Consider the following 20,811-nt stretch of genomic DNA (forward strand, 5'->3'; position numbering starts at 1 on the left):
CTCCGCCCGCCGCCGAGGAAGAGGCGGCGTTCCCCAGGCGTCGCAGGGGAGGCCAGCGCGGCGGAGGGCAGTGCCCCCCCCGGGTAGCCAGCACGGGGGATGCGGCGGGCAGCTCGCCCGGCCGCGGGCTGCTTTGGCCCAGGTTTGGCTTTGGCTGATGGAGTCCTCAGCCCTTCCCAGACGGGGCCGAGGGAGGATTCGCCCGCAAACTCTCTCAGCTTCAACGCGCCTGACCACGACCTGCTCTGGGAGCAGCCCCGGACCACCGCCGCTTCCCTCTGACACCCTCCTCTGTCCACCACCCCAGGTACTTCAGAAATCCACGTCTGGTATTTGCTGAATTTTTGGAGAGTGCTGTCTTTACACCCAGCCAGTGCCTGATTTTTGTGGCTCCCCCTACACGGGCTCGTGCCCCTCTCCAGCCCCGTCTGCTCCCCAGCTTGACATGAGCCCGTGCCACGTCCAGGAGAGACCACGTGTGTGAAAAGCCTGTTTAAGAGCCCCTCAGGACGGGTAGGTTTCTAAACACAAGAACTGCTTCTGCCCTCAAGAGAGAAGACCAAATAGCTCTTGAAGCAAAAAGGAGTGGTTTTTTAGCATTTTGGGCAGCCTCAAGAGAGACACGTTGAGGAAAAAACAAATCCTATCCTTCACACCTGGATTGGTCTTAAAGGAAAAGTATACAGATACATCTTATTTTTCTTTTTGTAAGTAGAAAAATGAAGCATTTAATTATTTGCAAACAGACTTTAATAAAGTTCCTGTAGAACCACTCTTGCCAGAGCAAACATATCAAACCATTTAATCATTTCCCGTACTAGCAGAAATGCACACAGCATCTTTTGTTTGTAGGAAAATCACTTTTCAAGGGACACCAATTTTGAAGTCACGCAGCTGAAGAGCTTCTCTGGGGCCTTGGGCACCACTGCTTTCCCAAGAACTCTTCTAGGGAAAGGCAGGGGAGAGCTCCATTTTAGATTAAAACACGTTTGTTTTTTTCCAGAGCCTTCCCCAGAGACCTGGCAAAAGCACCACCCAGTAACAGTACAGTAGGTAGTTCTCCTCTTGCCTTTGGAAAGGAGCTCTCTTAAGCCTGACTAATGTGCTAGAAGGGATTATAGGATTAAAGAGCTCCTAAAGGGTAGAGACCCACTGCTAGAAGATGCCCGGTAATTGTTTCTTTCAAGGATAGCAAGGCTGCAGTGAAAGTGTACAACGCTTTCCTGAGCCTCGGAGTTGGCACATCCAGAGATGCACAGACGGCTGATCAGCTCCCCGGACACCCACTCAGGGAATCCACAAACGTTTTTGGTACAAGCAAATTCTCTATTAAGTTAATTAGCTTTATGTATGAAAAAGTTCAGATTAAGAAGAGGAGGTTGCTTTGACGTTGCTCTGCAGGCAGCCACCACTCATGAAATGATCTTCACTTCAGGCTTGGACTCTTCCAGGGCTCTCAGTTCATCATCCACTTCAGAACTCCAGAAAATGTCGTACAAACTACACCCAAACAAAAAGGCAAGCTGCTTTAGTGAGCATCCTCCCGTTAAGGAAAGAGAAAGACTCGTGAATGCCCAGTACGGGAAGACGGCAGAACAGGAAGGGCCCCGTCGGGGTTGGAGGGTCTGGCCCAACAGCCAGAAAGACGCCTTACAACACAGGACTATTACTCCCTGCCCGGCATCACCTTCTCCTTGTTCTTGGGCCCTACGGACCTAAGCAGACCAAGGCACTGTGGTCACGTCACTTGGAAGGGACAAGGAGTGTTCTGCAACGCGCAGACGGCGTTCGGCCCCCCCCGGTCACCAGTTGCCCTCAGGTGCAACCCCCCGAGCGCCGGCGCTCACGGCCCCCTCCCCACAGCCCCCCGGCTCGCTGGAGCTCACCGCCTGCCGGGGGAACGCGAGCAGGACCACAAACATCTCTCACATTAACTGCTGCACGTTGCAGCTGGGATTCCTCAAAGCTTCACAGATCTTCCTGACGCCTTCGTCTTCCAGAGAGTTGTAGCTCAGGTCCAGCTCGGTGAGGCACTGCTTGGTAGCCATGACGGTGGCGAGGGTTGCACAGCAGGCTGCCGTCAGATCGCAGTTACCCAGCCTGCAGAGGGGGAGGATGGAGAGGAGGGAGAGGCCAGCGCATGGCTCCAGAGACCAGCCCAGGCGCGGGCAGCCCTAGCAGGGACCGGAGATCTCCATTAGGCTGGCATCTCCGAGACATCAGCAGCGGCTGGTCCGTGGTCTTCCCACAGAGACAGCCGTCCTCGTGAACACCTAGAAGTCCTCCCTAAAGCTTCACGGTGTGTGGCTACAGGGGGAGAAGGAACCCTAAGAAGATATTCCCAACTTCAACATCTTGCATAATCTTCTCTTGGGTTTAAACTGATCATAAATCATCTCTAAAGTTTATAACTTGAGACTTGCAACCATCTCTCTAAAAAGGGCAACTGAGACCTCTCAGCTGAGAGCCAAGTAGCTTTAACTGGTCAGCAAACATCTCTTTCTGGGCAGACTTCAAGTCTTACTGATGTCTCCCAGGACTCATCTGCTCAACTCGGTCACTGCGAGTCTCGGGCACCGGAGCGCAGCCCCGGCTTCTGTCAAATGGCGTGGAGGAGACAAGCACGGTGCCCCGAGCACCACGCAGGCCAGAGCCACACCAGTCCAGAGCTCGGTGCCCGGGAAGGGAACAGGCAGACGGGGGAGGCAGGTCCCACCACCGGGCTGGAGGTGATGCTCCAGCTGGCCTCCTGCTCCTACCGAGGCTGGACCAGCACTTGTGCTGGCACCCATAGAGACTATGGACAGCAGGAGGCAACTGGTGACTTCAGGCAGGCTTTGCACCGCGACTGGCAGGCACGGGAATTAATGCGCCAGACCCAGACCCAGTCCCTCCATCTCAGTGTCCCCCCGAGAGAGGCCCTGGGCGAGTTCAGCGAAGGGCACGGGAAGCTCTCCGGTGAGCTGCTCGCAGAATAAAGCGAGATCCCTCCAGCCTCCTCACACTTTGCTTTAGATCCTGAAGGTATGCTGCACCCTGAACTTTCAGTTCTGCACCTGGGAGAGCGCCTGCGGACGGCTATGAATGCACCCTCGCATGGGTGACAGCCAGCTTACGAGTGACAGGACACAGGGAAGCGCTTGTGGCTTCCGTTTACTTGCTAGGAGACTAATTAAACATCAGTTCGTGGGGTGAATTGTTTCACGTGAGCAAAAAAATACCATGCTACCATCTATCGCTATCTTCCTCTCTCTGCACGCCCTTCTTGGGAGGGTAGCGCAGCAAGAGGAGACGACTTCCGAGGGTGCACCTTACCATAGGGACTGGACGTTGCAGTTAGGGTGCAGCAGCCCTTCGCACATGAGTTCCACACCCGCGTCTCCCAACTTGTTCTCGCCCATGTGCAGTACTTTCAAGTGCTTGTTCACGCCGAGAGCGGAGCCGACGGCCTTGCAGCAAGCGGTTGTGAGCCCGCACTCCCTAATCCTGCAAGGCAAAAGTGACATGAGACCCAGATGGGGCCATCTGGACAGGCACGGTTCACTTCTTCACATTTGCTTCACAGGAGCCCAGACAGTGGGAAGAGAGGAACCAAAACCTTCCCACAGTCGCCGTCCTCCTCTCAACCCCCCGTCTGCTCAACCCTTTCTAAGCAGCACCTCTCCCACTCTATATTTGGGATGTCAGCCTCGGAGCGTGCCCCTAGGAAAGGCTCGCGCCCAGGAGGCACAGGAACGAGCAGGGACGAAGCAGGCTGCGCACAGTCACCCTCAGCCCCACCTCGCCAACTCCCAGGCCACCAGGCAGGGGGGGACGCAGCGGGGGGCAGGAGCTGAACTGGCAGGGTAGGAAAGTTCAAGTGCTGCTTGTTCAAGTCCTATGTGAAAGAACAATTCTCCTCTCCCGGCCACGCGATACCAGAGCACCCCAGCCTAAAAGGTAACGCTGTCGGCAGAGAGGGTGCTGAGAATGGTTTATGTCATTAGAGCCGCCTTTTGGCTCATCCACAGAGAGCTTGGATCCAGTGGAGAACCTGAGACACCTGATCACAGCACTCATCTTGCTACTACATGAGGCCTTCAAATTTCAAAAGCCTCTTAGCTGCCATTTGTTGCACGATAAAATATATTAGACAGAAGCTCTGCAAGTGATGCTTTCTCTCCTGTTGCTTAGAACAGATGACTATGGGGCAGATCTTCAAAGTGTCTAGGAGTTTAGAAATACAAATCCCTTTAGCTCTGCAAGTCTAAATCCTTTAGGTAACAACTGGCACGAGTTGTTCACGGAACCATCGCAACTGAGGATCTCTCTGGTGGGCACTGCCCCACCTACATCTTTCTTCAGTGAGGTCTCCAAAGGCGGCGGTGGGTATGTGAAACTTGAGAGCAGCTCACCATAGCTCCTGGAGTTTAGATCTGGGATCCTTGAGCGCCTGACACAGCATTTCCATCCCCAAGTCCCGCAGGTTATTGTCTATCAGACTGATCTCTGTGAGGGTCTCTTTTGTACTGATGAGTCTGGAGAGATCTTTACAGCTAGCACTTGTGAGATCACAGTCCCATAACCTGCAGGGAAGAACAAGATATTATTTTCCCCCAAGAATGACTTAGATTAGAAAAGAGAGTCCTACGTTAGTATTCTGAATTTCTGGCTACATCATCTCATTTTCTTCTACCCTTTACAAAGCCCATTCATGCACCGTACCACACAGCTTTCTCCTTACTTTCCATCCGCTGCACCAAAAGCTCTGTTTGTAACACAAAAAAGAAATAGGAACGTGCAATTCTAGTAGACAGATAACAGGAAGCCGAGGCAATGCCGTCACAAATTTCCATTCGCCCTCTCCCCCGAATTTGATCCGAGTGATTTGGTCCTGCTGGTGCGTGGTGTCCTCCACCCAGTTTTGAGACTAACTGATTTGCAGTAGAGACGTTCTTGTTTCACTAGGGGGTGTAACTGGGAAACTTTCTGCTTAGCAGCAAACCAGCAGCACCACGTAGATAGCTCAGAGGCTGCAAGAGGGATTTAAGCAACCTCTGCCCACCCTTACCATAGCTTCTGGATCTTGCAGTTAGGATGCATCAGTCCTTGGCACAGCAGAGCCAGCCCGGAGTCCCCGATCTTGTTATCCCCCACGGAGAGATCTACCAGCGATGACTTGTTACTGAGAACAGCACTAACCTCCCGACAGCTATCGCTGGTTATGCCACAGTTCTCCAGGCTGCAGAAAAAAGCACAGCTGGAGTTGCTGCTCCAGACCCGCTGCGTTAGATACACCCCAACCCCCCCAGTTCAGCCCTCGAAGGGGCTATGGCCTGGGTCCTCGCTGCGAACCGCTGCGGCTCAGCTGGGCACGGCTAGACCCTGCAAGGCTCGGGGACGGTACCGCCATCCTAGAGGGGCTCGGGGCCAGGCAGCACCGTCCGGCACTCACCAGGCTGCAGGCGCCTTTACTCTGACCCAGCCAGTCACATCCGTTAACGTAAGGATCGGTTTTGCCCGTTTGTATCGGCTGTCCTTTTTAAGGGGAACTTTTGGCTGTATCACACAGCGAGTCCCTGGCACCCAACCCCTGCTGAAGCACAGGGGCAAGGTAAAATGAATCGTGCTTCTTCCCTAAACCCCGTCAGGGGCTTTATCCCAGATACAAGGCCAAATCCAGCATCTCCGTTTTGAAGCAAATCAGGGATCTGAATAAATATACCCAGCTGGCTGGTAATTCAGGGGTAAGGACTGGAGCCACCGAGGGCGACTGCTCCTCCGCTCTCAGATACTGGGGAGCAGCCGCCCCTTGTGATTGCAGGTTTAACCTGGGGAACGTGCTCACACGGGCGTAAGAGTGAGCTCAGAATCACATGCTAAAAAAAAGGTCAAAAACCCCCAAAACTGAAAGCCCCAGACATTTGCTTGCAGTTTCCAGTTACAGAAATCTGAGCCAGCAAAAAACGTGGCCTAAATTTCAAGCATTCCTGACAATAATTTTTTCCTGTCTTATGGATGGTATGACTAGCAGCAGGACTAGCTCCAGTTAGAGATGACCAGCTCTTCCTTACTGTAGTAACTCTAGGTTGCAGCTTGCCTCCACCAGTCCCCGGCAGAGCTGCTTCACAGCTGTATCTCCCAGCGTGTTGTTACTCAGGCTGAGCTCCTTCAGGGTGGGCTTGCTTTGCAGCGCGGCATTGAGAGCTTCCACAATATCAGCTGTGAGTTCGCAATACTCCAGCCTGCGAGAAGAAAAGAAGTCCAGGGGAAAAACAACAGTCTTCACCACATCCCACTACCCGCAAGACATCAGCTGGGCAAAGCGTGCGTTAGCCAGGGCAGAAAACACGCCCACGGGAGACCAGGCAAGGCAGGCAAATAGAGATAACCGTAAGAGTTTTTAACAGCATCTCCCTGCTCATTTCAGGAAGCGTTAATTCTTAAACTAGACCCCAGGGGACCCTAGCAAGACTAATTACCCACCGCATTTTTACACTAGTCCTCTGTTAAACCAATGCACAGGCTGCCTCGGAACACCCGACCGAGTTTTGCATCGCAACACATCACGCAGCCTCACCACCAAGCCCTCCCGGGAGCTGCGAACAGACCCGGGTCCCACTCAGCCGCAAAAGAAGGACCAAGTGCAGCAGAATCAGACTTTCCCTGGGCATCAGCGAGGTCCTGCATTAACAGCCACCCCTGCCAGGAGGGCTAAGCAAAGCCTATGGGAACAGACGCCCAGCTCTTACAAACCCACGAGACCTACCAGCATGAATAAGCATGACACCATTTCAGATAAAACAGGAAGAAATCCACATCTGGCAACAAAACTCCTGCTTGTCTCAAGGGAAAGACAAGCATGGCCTGTCTGATGACCAAAAAAGCCCAGTGAGTACTTACTGCAGCTTCTGCAGCTTACAGTTGGGGTTCATCATCCCTTGACACAGCACCTTCACTCCAGCAGTTCCCAGTTTGTTATCACCCACGTGCAGCTCTGTCAGGGACGGCTGTGCGCTGAGGACGGAGCGGAGAGTCTCACAGCTGGCACTCGTCAGGTTGCAGTTTTGCAGCCTGAAGGAAAGAGGCAACCGGGGTGAGGGAAATGCACCCCCAGAATTACAGAGGCCCTTCTCAGAGAGGTGCATCCGCTGAGGTTTGAGCTTGGAAAGGACACCGTGGCACTGACAGTGCGTAACCCTCTAGAAAGCGGAAAGTCCAGGTTAGTACTGCTGTTTTGCAGGTGTGCCAAAATATTTTACCAGCTAGTATCATTCCTGTAGCACAAACAGTCGCTCCCATGCTTCCTTCAGTGTAGCCGCTCATATAGCACCTCTAGCAGAAGAGGAAACCACCCTACGTTAAGTAGCACCGCAACTGCTTTATAGAAGTGTTCTAATCATCATGAGGCTTATCCCAGAGGTAAAGCGATGGCACCTCATGATTTCTTGCCCCCTCTGGAAATACGAGCCAGAGTAGCTAAAAGTAAAAATCTCGTCCAACTTGGCTTAAATCCCTGGATATCATTTAGAAGTTTGATGGTATACCTACAAGAAGGATCTATGAAGCTGATCATAGCACTCAGGCTGGGAGAAGTAGCGTAGCAACCGTGCTGGTGTTGCTACGGGGTGTTGAGAGTTATCGGACAAGATTCTGGCAACGGAGAGCTGTTGTGCATGGCGGTACTAAGTTTGACTTGGGTTTGGTTGCTCTTTTATTCCCTAAGACACTTACCAGAACCCCAAAAATGGACAATTACTTTCTACAGAACTGAAACAGCCTAATCTAGGCTGTTACTTTAGCATTTGAAGAAGTTTGAAGCTTAGGACAAACTCTCTGAAAAATTACTTGTGTTAGTCTTCCAGTACAGGGTATCACAGTTTTTTCTTGAAGGCCCATCAGAGAGTCGCAGTTTGCTTAGCTTCACAGCCAACTCTCCCGCTATTTGCCAGCGAGTCCTCACTGCAGGGGACACAGGGACTTTGAAGCAGGCATATCTGATCTGAAAGGCAAATGACTTGTACAAGGTAGCGTCAGCAAGATCCTAAACCCACCTCAGGAGCTAGAGGACTCCAGTACCCTGCAGAAGAGATGCTGGACAGAGAAGGTAGCACCTCTTCGAGGGTGACTGAGGAGCAGGGGCAGCAGCCACTGGCTTTGCCCAAAGCTCCTGCACCATGGCTGCTGGGGGAAGCCCACTAATGCTATGAGGTGGTGCTGGTGCCTCTGCAAAACATGCTGTCTTGAGCCAAGCTGGCCCTGCCCAACTAAGACAACGCGTGAGGCAGAGCCGGTCTGGCAGAGAGCAGAAAGACTGACAGCTCTTGAAACGCCAGGGCTCACGAGAGCACCCTTTTGCTTGGCTCCTAGAGAAAGGAGCGAGCAAACTGGACCAGACGCTAAGCGCTGCGCTTACAGCTGGCAGAGGAGCCCTCTGAAAGATCCATTTGTGAAAATGTCAGGTTGTGCCAATGGCAGAGTGGGGTCCTCTCTGTCGTCCTTTTGTTTAAACCGGCCTAAATAGATAATCCAGCTGCCTAGCCCGGCAGAAGATCTGCTACCTCTTCTAAAGAAAGCCTCCAGAAAGCCTTTGCTTGGCTGGGAAAACCCTACCTGTCCTTCCCTCGGCGCTGGAAGACAAAGGAGGACAGACTGATGATCTGGAGTCTTCCAATAAATACACCACTTAGATAAAAACTTCTGGGGTTTTCCAACCATCTGACCTAGGTAATCGCCGAGATGCATCAGCATGGTTCTTACTGCCACGCATACTAGTTTGCCTCATGACTTCACCTGCAGCAGACTGCAAGCGTGTTAGAGCAAGACAATCAACGGGGCTTTACCATAACTTCTGTAGGCTACAGCTGGGCATCAGCAACCCTTTACACAGGTATTCAATGCCTGCATCTCCCAGTTCGTTGTTGTTCAGCTTCAGCTCTGTGAGGGACGGATTCGTATTGATGATGGAGGAGAGATCCTCACAGTTACTGCTGGAGAGATTGCAGTCATCCAGCCTGAAAGAGAAGAAGAGAAGGAGCACTTTAGTCCCCAGGGTTGCTCTGTTCTCCCTGGCTGGAGTACTCCCCGTGAAAGCAAAGTGGGCGATTTACTGCTCCGCAGTCCCTGGACACCTCCGTAAGAAGGTGTGTGGCCTGTTGGGCGATGCATGGCCCAAACCGAGACGCGCTCTCTGCAGGGCTGCGGTACAGGAGGGCAGCTCCCCAAGTCACGGACCTCCTCCGTGCTGCGCAGAAGAGGGGACATGACTCAAGTCATCCCCCCCTTAGCAGGGCTTCAGCTGGAGGATGCACCTTCATTTAAACACGGATAGCGACAAACCACCTGGTGCCTGAAGCCACGTCTAACCAGAGGCCAGCTCACAGGCTGTCAGACTGGTTCTGCACTGGTCTTCAGCCAGCCCGAGACACCCATCAGCCGTTTGGTCTCGTGTAGTTGAGTCACGCCGGTCTGCACCGTCTCTCTCCGGCGTGACTCTCAGTACACAAACGGGGAGTTTGCAGCGTGGCAGTGCCTTCTCCCGCTGGCCACCAGCACTTTTCTAGTTGTTGCTAAGTTGATGGGGGGAGTTCAACTGGAAGGAGAGCCAAGGAAAGGATCGGGAGCCCAGGACAGGCAGGGAGGTGTAAGGGGGACAGAAAAGACATGGGGCAAAAGGAAGGTGTCATGAAGAACCCTACAGCCCCGGGCACAGCCGCAGGCAGGACTGCCAAAAGTTGCCTGGTCATTTCTCCTTAGACAACACTATGAAAACGGAGGCTCTAGCAGGCTTTTCCTTCCCTCCCTCTTGCAAGAAGACTTGGCTCCCAATGGGATCGTGTTCAACACCGACTAACAATCCCTGCCACAGCCGCTCTCATCCATTACGTCCCTGCCCAGCCTCTGCCCAGGAGACAACCATCCCACTGCCTTCTGCCACCCAAGGCGGACCTTGGGAAGTCACAGTCAGGCCCATGAAGCTTGCCTGCAAAAAGCTCCTTTGCAAAACAAAAGCAAGTCACCTTCAACCTGCCCGACCTCCTCCAAGCCATGGCTGGCTTGGTGCGGCTCATCCTCTCCAGCCCAAGCAAGACGATGCCAGCCCGTGGCGTGTGAATTCCCAACTGGGAGAGGGGGAAGAGTGCCGAAGCAACTCTTCCGAACCCTGTCCTACAGCTTACACTCCAGGAGATGGTTCCCTCACACTGGTTTGCTCAACACACAAGGCAGGTACTTTTGAAGGCCAAGTGCAGAATTAAAAGTTGATGGCATGTGGCTTGTGCGTGACTATGAAGTAACAGTTACTTGACAGCATCCGACCTGCAGCCCAGAGAGCGTGAAACCTAATAAGCACAGAGAGGCGTCTTCCCTCTCTTGAGGGAGAAAGACAGAATTGCCGAAACGGCGTCAAATGTTTAGATAACCACGTTACCTAGCCGAGTTCTACGGCACGCCATACAACAAGGGCAGCATTACTTCATACCAAAGGATGCTTATTTGTAGTTGAAAAAGCTTTGCGAGAGGGTGGAGTTTCCCCCCCCCCCTTTAAATTAACTTTCTGGATAAAAATAGGTAGAATCATTCCTGTTACTGTGCAATTTCTAAGTCACAGGTCAACAGTTCGGCAGCTGAAAAACACAGGAGAGAAATGCAACAGTTCTTACTTAGAAGAGATGATACGCAACTAGTTACTACCTGATGGTTTTGCAGGATTTCATTGTGGACAGAAGTTCAGCCCATCGGGACGGGCTCATCTCCTCACACTGGATGTCAAGGTCCATTTTGACAGTTGAGATAAGATCTGAAAATTAAAAAAAATTAAAAAAAAAAATCAAAATTATTTTTTTCATTGACTGAGAAGCAACAATCCTCTTCAAGCCTCCCAGCTCTCAGCCACGAGTTACGCTGTGCAAAGAGAACAGATTGTGTTTTTCCAACACCAGCCTGCTGCAAGCACCAGTACGAGCCAGTAGCGTTGGAGTGGTTTTGTCTGGGACTCGGCAAGGCCCTCCTCCAAGAGGCAAAAAGCACATGGATTCCTGGAGAGATATGGCAACAGCTTGTTATCTGAAGGCTGCTTGCACGAGAGTAAGATGCTCCCCTTCCCTCTCCGAGGGAGCTTAACCAGAAAGAGCTTTTTAGAGGCACCGATGCTACTCCCTATCGCACCACTGAGCCACACAGCCACTGAGTATTACCAGTGCGGCACACCTGATCGAGCGTGGGACCTCAAGCTATACTTAAAACTAGGGTATTTTTGAGAGAATAAGGGTGAATGAGGAAGATGAGCATGAGAACTGCCTGGGCTTAGATTAAAAATCCTGCTGGCCATGCGTCTGTATGCGAGAGGTGGAACCTAGGTGGATGGGAGAAGCGTTCCTCCACGGTTTGATATCCAAGCTTTGAAAGGTCACTCTGGTTGGGCAAGTCCAAGTACAGAGAAGCTGGTAAGCAGGAACTTTTTCTGCTCTGCAGTCAAACTGCATTTCTGAACTGATGCAAACGCCGCACCTTGCAGAGCAGCTCCAGATAAACACGCACAAAAAGCTGCCAAGGCCAATAGCTGAGCTCTAGGCTGAGTCTACAAGGGACAGTATCAAAGGCAGCACTCCAGGAGGTGACAAAACGCATTCTTGGTGTCTTGGCTTTGCTAACGTGACTCAGACTACAGAGTATTTGTGGGGAAAAAAAAAAAAAAAACCACCAAAAAAACTCCTGAGCTATCACATTGGAATGTGAACCGTAAAAAAAACCACCAGGCGTTGCTGACTGCAGCTCACCCCTGTCGTCCCCCCACCTCGGTCACCTCCTGCTACCACCAAACCAAGGCTGTCCCAAAGCAGGCTGCTCACAGAGGCGAGCTCGGCGTCAGAGCTTCGTCCACAACAAGCGCCTCACCCACGCGGGGAGAGGAAGCGCCACGAGAGGACGCCGAGTATATATACTCTTAAACCACGCGCGGGGGCACGGCGCCCGCAGAGCTCCGGCACGCGCTCGGCCTCTCCCCTTCCAAAGCCGAGGCAAAGCGCTGCTGGGAGTCACGGGCCACGTCCTCCGTGGGTTCGCAGCGCAGCCCCGCGTGAATCACGTGGTGTTAAAACCCAGTGCGAATAAGCGAGAGAACAGCGCGAAGGAAACCGATTGCATAATTTAGCAAACGCCTCCCGAGTTTGCTCGCTGTATTTTTGCCCTGTTTTACCTCCCTCGGATCAAAAAAAAGGGTTCCCCCCCGCCCTGCAAGGGTTCCCCCCTTGCACCTTCCTGCAAGCTGAGGGAGAACCCCGTGTCGGGGAACCGGAGCACCGGCTCGCTCCCACCCCCGCGGGCGCACCCGCCATCGCTGCCGTTCCCTGCCTGCTCGCTCTGCTCAGGGGCGGCCCTCCTTGCTCGCAAGGCTCCCTCCGCCCCGCCATCCCGTGCACCGCAGGGAGCGCCTAACGCCGGAACCCCCCCAGGCGGCCCTTCCCCCGCCCCAGCCCCCCGCTCCCGGCCCCGCCGCTCCTACCGCCGCTCCGCCTGCCCGCGCCCGCGCAGCCGCCGCGCAGCCGCCGCCCCGCCCCGCCCCGCCCCGCCCCGCCCCGCCCCCGCCCGGCTCCGCCCCGCCCCAGCCGGCTCCGCCCCGCCCCAGCCGGCCCCGCCCCGCCCCAGCCGGCTCCGCCCCGCCCCAGCCGGCTCCGCCCCGCCCCAGCCGGCTCCGCCCCGCCCCAGCCGGCTCCGCCCCGCCCCAGCCGGCTCCGCCCCGCCCCAGCCGGCTCCGCCCCGCGAGGAGGGGCGGGCGGAGCGCGCAGCGCGGCGGGGCGGGGCCTGTCCCCTTCCTCCCTTTTCCTCCCCTTTTTTCCCTTTCTTCCCCCTTTTCCTCTTTCTCTCCCCTTTTCTCCCTCTTTTCCCTCCCTCTTCCCCCTCCCTCCCTTTTCCCTGCCCTTCCTACCGCTCTCCCCCTTTCCTCTCTCTTCCCCCTTCTTGCCCTCCCCTTTCTTCCTTTTTCCCTGACCTCCCTGCTTCCCTCTTCCCCCCCTTTCTCCTCCCTTCTTTTCCCCTTTCCCCTCTTTTCCCTCTCTTTTTCCTCCCTTCTTTCGCCCCTTCTTCCTCCGTTTCCTCCATATCCTCTTCCTTCCCTCTTTTTCCCTCCTTTTCCTCTTTTCCCCTTCTCACCTTCCCCTTTCTTCTCTTTTTCCTGTGCTCTCCCCACTTCCCTCTTTTGCCTCCCTTCTTTTCCCCTCTTTTCCCTCTGTTTTCTCCCTTCTCCCCTTCCCTCTTGCTTCCTTCTTTTTCTTCCTTTCCTCCCCTCTTTCTCCCTTCCTTCCCTCTTCTTCCTGTGCCTCCCCACTTCCCTTTTCTCTCCCTTTCCTCCTTCTCCCTTCTTTCTCCCTTCCCTCTTTTGTTCCTTTTCCACCCTTCGCCCTCCTTTTCTCCCCTCTCCCTTCTCTTTCCCTATTTCTTCCCTCTTTTTCATCTTCTCCCCCGCTTCCCTCTTTTCCTTCTCTTCTTCCTCCCTTTCCCTTTCCCCCCCTCCCCTGTCGCCCCTTTTTCCCATCCACCCCTATCTCCCCCCAGAGCAGGAGCCCTGGGATACGCGGGAAGCAGGACAGGAGAGGGGGAAATCCCTGTAGCCAGGAGATGCGCAGAGGACGGGAGGGTCCGACGTTGAACGGGAAGGTGTCCCACCCGGGCGGGGAGGGCAACGCCTGCCCCGTGCCGGGGCCCGGAGCACGATGGGGATGCATGCAGGGCAGGCAACATGGCGGGGGGCTCGGCCGGGGGAGACAGGACCCCCCTTGTACCGCCCCAGGGAGGTCGGAACTGGGAACTGTTGGAACTGGGAACGACAACAAAAATATCCATTCCTCAGTGGTCTCCCTGACTTCCATCCTGCCAGACAGCTGGAATGGGGGCCAGCTTGGAGGGCCTGGGCTGTCCCCCCTCTCCATCCCTTTCACCAGTCCCATCCGTGACGCATCTTCTCGCGTATTCTGTCTCCCTCATTAGCGCGACATGTTGACGAGCAGGCGAGCTGCACCTCGCCAGCATAAAGGCCTCTCCTCTAAGCTGTTTGAAATGAAGTCGTGAGAGCAACGGAGGATGGGCGCGTCGGAGTTTTGCTGCTGCGATGACTGCGCCCTCCCCGGGCTTTCCCCGTGCCGCTGCACCCACCGGACCCCAGCGACCAGCAGCTTGCCCGCACGTCTGTCCCGCAAGGGTGCCGGGGCTGGAAGGCATTCGTCATCGTTCCGCTCGCTTCCTCCTACGGCTGCCGGCTACTCCCTGTCTCCCATTGTTTCCCAGTACTTTTAGCCCCAGTAAAAGCTCGTTCAGACTTTCACAAGACGGAGCAAAGAAAGGTTTTGAAGTGCCGAGAGCTTTCTAGGCAACATACTGAGCCGCCTCCCTTTCTCCCCCCCAAAATCTTAGCTTCTGCCCCAGTTTCTTCTTCCTACAAACCCCATCCCCCTGGCTCACACAACAGTTCAGTTAGGCACAGCCAGCCATTCCCTACAAAGCCTCTGCGATGAACAGCTTTAAAATCGCTACGTGCTCCTCCCCGCTAAGCAGAAGGGAAAGTTTAGGGAGTTTAAGAGCCCGGTTTTGCTGCTGATACCTACCTCGCTCCTCTCGGCGCTCTGCGGGGAGCAAGGAGGGCAGAGCTGACGCCTTCCTGCTGCCGTTACCACGCAACCTCTGCTGTTGTACACATGGTGCCTGCTAGAGGGAGAAAAGCAGCTTTGGGTTGTGACGGCTTTTTTCCTCCCAGGGCAGCTCTTCAGGGGCTCGCGGAGCCGCGCGCCATACACGATCGTACCTGGCTTAGTGACGATGCAAACATCGCACAAAACCTGATGATGATGGAGGCGGCTTTAACTTCTTGCCCCTGACCATGTAGCCACTCACCAGGGTTTAGCCCAGAGCAAGGGAGTAGTTGCCATTGAAGGATCCATCGGAAAATGAGGCCACCACAGTGTTAAAGTGTGGGTAGAGATGCTGGAGTTTGCAAATAGTTTCTCCATTCCTCAGGCAAGCCCTGTCCCGCCTGGGCGGGGAGTGATGCTGAGCACGTTATTGCCTCCCTGCCACCTCACCTGGGGGTTAACCCCCCCCGGCAGGGGCTAGGGCACGGGCAGCCCCCTGCTCCTGTGCCTGCTGGATGCTCACACAGCCTGGAAGGGTCCCCCGGGAACAGTTCTGGTCATGCCTCCCTAAAACTGCCTCTCGGCAGCAAGCAGGGCCCCCGGTCCTACACCTCCTCCTCCCAAACTCCCACTGGCTCTTCCCCTCCCCAGGGATTACCCTGCCATCGCTCGAGCCGCATCGCACACTAATCGCAGGTTGCAGTAACCCGCTTTCTCCCCCCACCCTCAACGGCATGAAGATTAATTAATGTTTCAACAGACCGTAAATGAACTGGAGGCAGGCGGCCAGCTCTGTTTTTCCCTCCCGCGGGTGCTGACGCCAGCAGAGGAGGTGGGGGCGCGGGCTGGGAAGCACAGCCTTTGTGGCACCCCGGGGGGAGAACTAGAGGCTTTCCCCCCAGTTGCCTTTATTATCCTTCTGCTGGAGGAGATGGGAACCGACCACCAGAAGAGCTCAAAGAGCTAAAACCCACCTTCCTTCGTGCCCAGAAGAGAGTGGAATGCCAGAGGATGCACCTCGTCCCCATTCCCTCCCAGGAAAGACAGGGTCATCCACACAGAGGGCTTGCTAGAACGTTCCTCGTGCCCCTGGGGCTGGCCTGAAACCTGCCGAGCCCCAGCCACGAGCTTGGGATGGCACAAGCTTCGGGCTTCGGTGCTTGCCAGGACGCTCCCTGGCAGGCGGGTGGGTGGGTGCTGCGGCCGGTGAAGGATGTCTCTGCCCTTCTTGCTTCGCGTGATGCTCTCAGGAAGACCACTAGTGTTAAGAAGTAATTAACGCTGGCAAGAGGTTGCATCATCCCCTGGTCCACCAGGTGATTTGAAATCAGGTGCCTGTCGCTCAGCCGCACAGCAAAGGTGTAATTTCCTATCCAGCCACTGCTGGCACCTCGCTGCTCTCGGTTCCTGCTCCGCTGCCAACGTCGGGAGTCTCTAAAGGACAAAGTCTAGCGTTTGTTAGAGGTTTCGGAATGGTTTATGTCACGTGGACCTTCTGTAGACCTCCTGCCCTGGACAAAGCACCCCCTACACACTGGTCTGTGCTGGTGAAAAACTAGATTTACAAGCCAGGTAGCCATGCCAAGATGTTATCAGCTTCCATCTCTCTGCCGTCCCTTTGGCTGCCCTCACTGTGGGGTCAGCAAAAGGCCTCTCGGGAAAAATCTATTGCCCTTTCCCCAGCAAGCAGGACCAGGCTGTCCTACTCACCGAGACACACACAAGTCCAGAGGAACCTATGCAAAATGGGGCTGAGAAAGGCAACGGCAAACACCAGTGCGAAACGCACATGCGTGTCTTTCCACGGAAACAGTGGAAGACCCCTGGCGTGAAGGTACGTCCGTTTGGGCGTTCACACAGACGCAGGTCTGACTCCCCGAGGTGACATCTGCCCCGTGTTCCTTTCTTCTTTATCACTGTTTCCCCATGTCCTTTTCGAGGTCACTCAAATTTATCTCCCCTTTTTTTAAGGCCTCCCCCTCCTTTGTACCAGGGAGGGAGAGCACGGTGGTGCCCGCCTTGCCCCTGCGGCTTGTGGGCATGGCTGGCACGGACCCAGCAAGGGGAGGTCTTGTGTCCTGGGATCTGGGGAAGTCGAGATGTGTCTCTGCATTTAAGATGACTTCATTTTAAAACTAAATTTAGGCACATAACCCTAGAGCAAACTTACAAAAGGATACTTAACTTAAGCTCATTAATGTAAGCTGAAATCGTTGCCTTTTTGCCCTTTAGTAGTTTCCCTTTCTGTCCTCTCTGCTCTCATGATGCCTCTGTGCATATGCTTAATTGCAATTAAAGACAATAACATTTTCAGGGTAGTGACAGATCTTTTGCTAACTTGACCATGAGATGCCTACCAGAAAATTCATTACACAAACTCAACCCTGGTGATCAAAACAGCGAGTCGTAAGCATGTGCTCAGCTCCATTTGTTGCACCGAGAGCCTTGTTTTAACTCCTACTTGACCCACTGCTGGAAGCCATTTGTTCCTTGAGCTCATGTGTGACTTGAAGTAAGGCTTTGTAGGGAGAGGAAATGCAAAAACTTGGGTTTTTGAAGAGCCAGCGGGCTGATAAAGCACTGGGGAGCAAAAGCATCTGCGGAGCCAGAGTGGAGAACCCAACGGTGTGGCTTTGCTCATGCCTCGGAAGCGAAAAAAAAGGGAGGTCAATAAACAGATGCTGGTAGCATGCAGCTGGGAGCTGCGAGGTGGGCGAGCAAGCTTTGGGCTCCTCGGCAAACACAGGCAAATGCTCACCCCGACTTGCATGTGTGCACGCACACATATGGATGCTGTGGCAGCTCATTATAGATTCCCACAAGAAAGCCATTAGGGAGGAATTTTTAGCTGTTCTGATGTGGTCATCTTGTTCTTGTAAAAGAAAAGCTGGTCTCTTTGTTTCATGCTGGTTTTATATTTTCAGGGGGTGGGAATCATTATAATGAAATAGTGCTCTGAGTATATGCGTGATATTTTATCCCTGTGTACACAGTCTTTCACCATGGGTCCAGTGAAAATGGGGCCCCAATAAAATGGGGCTTTCCAGGCGTGTTCATCAACCACTGCACTGCATTGACCTGCAGAAGAAGTATGGTCAGGGGAATTTTTTGCCCAACCCTCTTTTCTTCTGCATCTTCTGCCTCAAGCCGTGGCAGTTGTTGCCTGCCAGTCTGCAGAGGGCGATGCAGCATCAGTTTGACCAGACTTATGGGCCCCCTTCAGTTTTCCATCATCCCGAGGTTGCCCGTGGTCACCAAGATATTGCAGGGGTTGAGATGAGGCCAAAGCTAGAGGGGAAAATGAGAGGACCGTAGACACAAATGTATTTCACAGTACAGTCTCTTCATGCCGGCTGCGTAGCAGCTGATGAAATAGGAGACTGCGATGGATTTGACTTTCCTGTTAAATCTTGCTGCATAGGAAGACTTGAATTGTTTGTTAAAGCTTTGAAGACCGTTGTAGCGACAGCTGGTTATTTCATGAGTTTGTCTGGGACTCAGAAGCCTGAGTGTAAATCAGCTTTAAAAGGCAAGAATGAAATCTTCAAGCTAAAACAACCCAGCAACCATACGCTCATCTGTTTTTCAGACTTCAGTTTGCATGTTACCATTGCCATTTTCTGGAAAGGACTGGTAGATGCCCACTGCCGGCGAAGACATCTCTCCCTAGTCTCCATGAGACTACCCATGAGAATTCATGGGTATTTGTGCCAAATAATCACTTTGAAAAGCCACTGCCTCCTCTCCTCAATCCAGTTCTTCTTTGGGCTATTGGGAGTTAATTGGAATTGTCTTATTTAAACATCCATGCTGCCTATAAAGAGGGGCAGTGGGGTTGGAAGGACATTCAAAGACCTCAGGAGTTAAAGAGTAAAATAGGCAGGACTTGAGCCTGGGGTACGGCATGGCTATAGATACACAAAAAGACCATAGCTAGTGCTGCCCTGCAAAAATCTCCGCACGAGATTTTTTCAGGAAAAAAGGGTTTCCCCAAGTTTATTCTTTTTAAAAGGACACCCAGTAATATTAAGGCTTCTTACTCTTTCTGAAGATGTGGTGTAATGGAAGGATGTTGCAGAAGAATTTGGTCAGTCTGGAAGGCACCCACTGATGTTTTTCCACCATGCCCCAGGTCCTGCTGGGGGATCTGATGAACGTGCTGGGAAGTTCCCTGGGGTTTAAGAGCGTGGGCTCCGAGCCCAATCTCTTCCCTCATCAACCACCCCAGGGCTCAGGCGTAGGCTCTGCAGGGAGCCTGCCCCGGGCCCACTGCAAAGGTCTGGGGGGGGGATGCTTTGCAGTTTGCTCAGGTGTGGGCTCGGGGCTGTGAGCAGCTTGAAAGCTGAATTCCACTCTTCGCCATTGAAATTTGTCGGAAAGGTCATTTTCTCAGGCATGTAACTGGAGAAAGTGCACGGAATTGTTTTCCACCTTTGGTTTCCAGTTCGGCCTGTGACTGGGATGGAAATGCCAAGTGAGTGTACTCCTACGGAGTTGGGTTTTTTTCGTTATACACCTTTGGTTTTTAAAATCTGCTCTCTCTTTCTTTAAAGCATTTCATTATTCCTTGTGGCTTGTTGCAGAGAATAATAGCAGAATGTGAAGAATTTGAATATTTGCCTGAACTTTACACCTGGATAAATTCACTGGGCAAAATCTTGCCCTTTTATTGACCTAATGGCATGTACATCAGCGCTTCCTTGAGGTATTCTGATTCCTTCTCAAATTTACTAAAGGCAAATGAGTGCTTCGGCTCTATCGGAGGCTCCGAGGAGAGGGGACCTTTGGGGGTCTCCGGCTCCTGGATGGGATGAGCAGGTGAGGGCTGGGGCTGGAGCTGCCGAGGGAAGCACCGGAGGGAGTGGGTGCTGCTCCCTGTTGCAGGCCTTGTCCAATATCAAATGAGAAAGCAAAAGGCCCTCTTGCAGAGCCGCACATACAGCTCTGCTTGCCTTAACCACAGGTTAAGCAATTGCGTCTTCAGGAATTTTAAGGCAGCAAACAAGAGTTTAAGGAATCTTTAAGAAAACAGCAAAACGCGTCGGTGAATGGTAAAGGCCGGGCCCTGCGGAGGGGAAAAAAAATGCCTGGAGAATGCGGGCATCGATCCCGCTACCTCTCGCATGCTAAGCGAGCGCTCTACCATTTGAGCTAATTCCCCGCGCTGCCCACAGCGGCTGCCGGCACGCCTCTATTCTCTTCTCGCGAGACGCCGCGCGGCGCCGGCCCTTCCACGTCCCGCTCGGGGCTCCCACTGCGCCTGCGCGGGGCCGCGCCGGCTGGGGCCGGGCTGGGCGCGGGGCGCGCGCCGGAGGATGCGCGGCGGGGCCGGCAGCTCGCGCCCGCCCGCGCGGCGCCCCGCGGTGAGGAGCGGCGGGGGGGGGGGACGGGGCGCGGGGGGTGCGCCGGGCCGGGCCGGGCCGGGCCGGGCCGGGCCGGGAGAAGGTTTGAGGGGTCCGCCCGGGGACACGGCGGCGTGCGGAGCGTGCGTGGGGTAGCACTGGGCGCGGGGGGTTGCAGCGGGCGCGTGTCTGGGGGCACCGGGCGGGTTGCAGAGGGGTGGGGGCGTTGGGGGGGGGGGGCGGTGTGCAGAGAGCTGTGTGGCCGGGGGCACGGCGGGGCGGTCGCAAAGGTCTGTGTGCCCCCCGAGGTGGGTTTGCAGAGAGCTGTGTGTCTGGGGCACCCCCGAGTGGGAGAGCACGAGGTGCGAGGGGGTGTCCCGAGGGCTGCACGAACGGGGGCCTCGGGAAGGCTGCAAAGGGCTTGGTGTGCACGGGAAGGCATTTTGGGGGGTGAAGGACTGCAAAGGGCTGTGTGCTTGGGGGGGGGCTGCAGAGGGCTGTGTGCTTGGGGGGAGCTGCAAAGGGCTGTGTGCTTGGGGGGGGCTGCAAAGGGCTGGGTGCTTGGGGGGAGCTGCGAAGGGCTGTGTGCTTGGGGGGGGCTGCAGACGGCTGGGTGCTTGCGGGGGGCTGCAGAGGGCTGGGTGCTTGCGAGGGGCTGCAAAGGCTGTGTGCTTGGGGGGGGCTGCAGAGGGCTGGGTGCTTGGGGGGAGCTGCAAAGGGCTGTGTGCCAAGGCGGGGGTTGCAAAGGGCTGGGTGCTTGGGGCGGGGGGGGCTGTGTGGAGGGTCAGAGCACGGGGCTGTGCACTTGGCAGAGACTCTGCCGCGGGACTGCGGGGGTCCTTTGGGTCGAGGTGGGGCTGCATTGAGGT

General features: G+C 54.6%; 2 protein-coding genes and 1 non-coding gene across 7 annotated transcripts in view; 1 reads left to right on the plus strand and 2 right to left on the minus strand.

Annotated features, from left to right (window-relative positions):
- Window positions 1–727: 727 nt before the first annotated feature.
- On the minus strand, window positions 728–14,596 carry LOC142088038 (ribonuclease inhibitor-like). 3 transcript variants are annotated; one of them, XM_075162918.1, is made up of 10 exons: window positions 14,577–14,596; window positions 10,672–10,777; window positions 8,823–8,993; window positions 6,883–7,053; window positions 6,054–6,224; window positions 5,051–5,221; window positions 4,395–4,565; window positions 3,316–3,486; window positions 1,930–2,100; window positions 728–1,500 (listed from the first exon to the last, which is right to left on the minus strand). In XM_075162918.1, exons 2-10 carry the CDS (start codon window positions 10,755–10,757, stop codon window positions 1,413–1,415), a joined length of 1,371 nt encoding a protein of 456 aa, XP_075019019.1. In that variant the 5' UTR covers window positions 10,758–10,777; window positions 14,577–14,596; the 3' UTR covers window positions 728–1,412. The 3 variants fall into 3 exon arrangements, with proteins under 3 accessions (XP_075019019.1, XP_075019018.1, XP_075019020.1); XM_075162917.1 differs by lacking the exon at window positions 14,577–14,596 and adding an exon at window positions 12,482–12,511; XM_075162919.1 differs by lacking the exon at window positions 14,577–14,596 and adding an exon at window positions 10,917–10,935.
- Window positions 14,597–19,688: 5,092 nt separating this feature from the next.
- On the minus strand, window positions 19,689–19,761 carry TRNAA-AGC (transfer RNA alanine (anticodon AGC)). The gene has a single exon. It is a non-coding gene; the product is annotated as a tRNA-Ala (tRNA).
- Window positions 19,762–19,887: 126 nt separating this feature from the next.
- LOC142088039 (uncharacterized) overlaps window positions 19,888–20,811 on the plus strand; it is a 114,438-nt gene continuing 113,514 nt past the window's right edge. For 2 of the 3 annotated variants that reach the window (XR_012675697.1, XM_075162920.1), the window contains exon 1: window positions 19,888–19,963. The gene's annotated coding sequence lies outside the window, so the exon portion shown is untranslated. Of the gene's footprint in view, window positions 19,964–20,025; window positions 20,095–20,811 lie in introns of those variants that run through there. The other variant, XM_075162922.1, reaches the window with a different exon arrangement.

Source organism: Calonectris borealis, chromosome 14, assembly GCF_964195595.1.
Source record: "Calonectris borealis chromosome 14, bCalBor7.hap1.2, whole genome shotgun sequence".
NCBI lineage: Eukaryota > Metazoa > Chordata > Aves > Procellariiformes > Procellariidae > Calonectris > Calonectris borealis.

Excerpts from the sequence above, each read along its gene's own strand:
- LOC142088038 (XM_075162918.1), bottom strand. The coding sequence starts at position 10,757 with ATGGACCTTGACATCCAGTGTGAGGAGATGAGCCCGTCCCGATGGGCT. Across the intron at positions 7,054-8,822 it reads TGTAGCCTACAGAAGTTATG|GCTGCAAAACTGCAACCTGA; the intron begins GTAAAGCCCCGT and ends TCTTTCCTTCAG. Across the intron at positions 6,225-6,882 it reads TGTAAGCTGCAGAAGCTGCA|GCTGGAGTATTGCGAACTCA; the intron begins GTAAGTACTCAC and ends TTCTTCTCGCAG.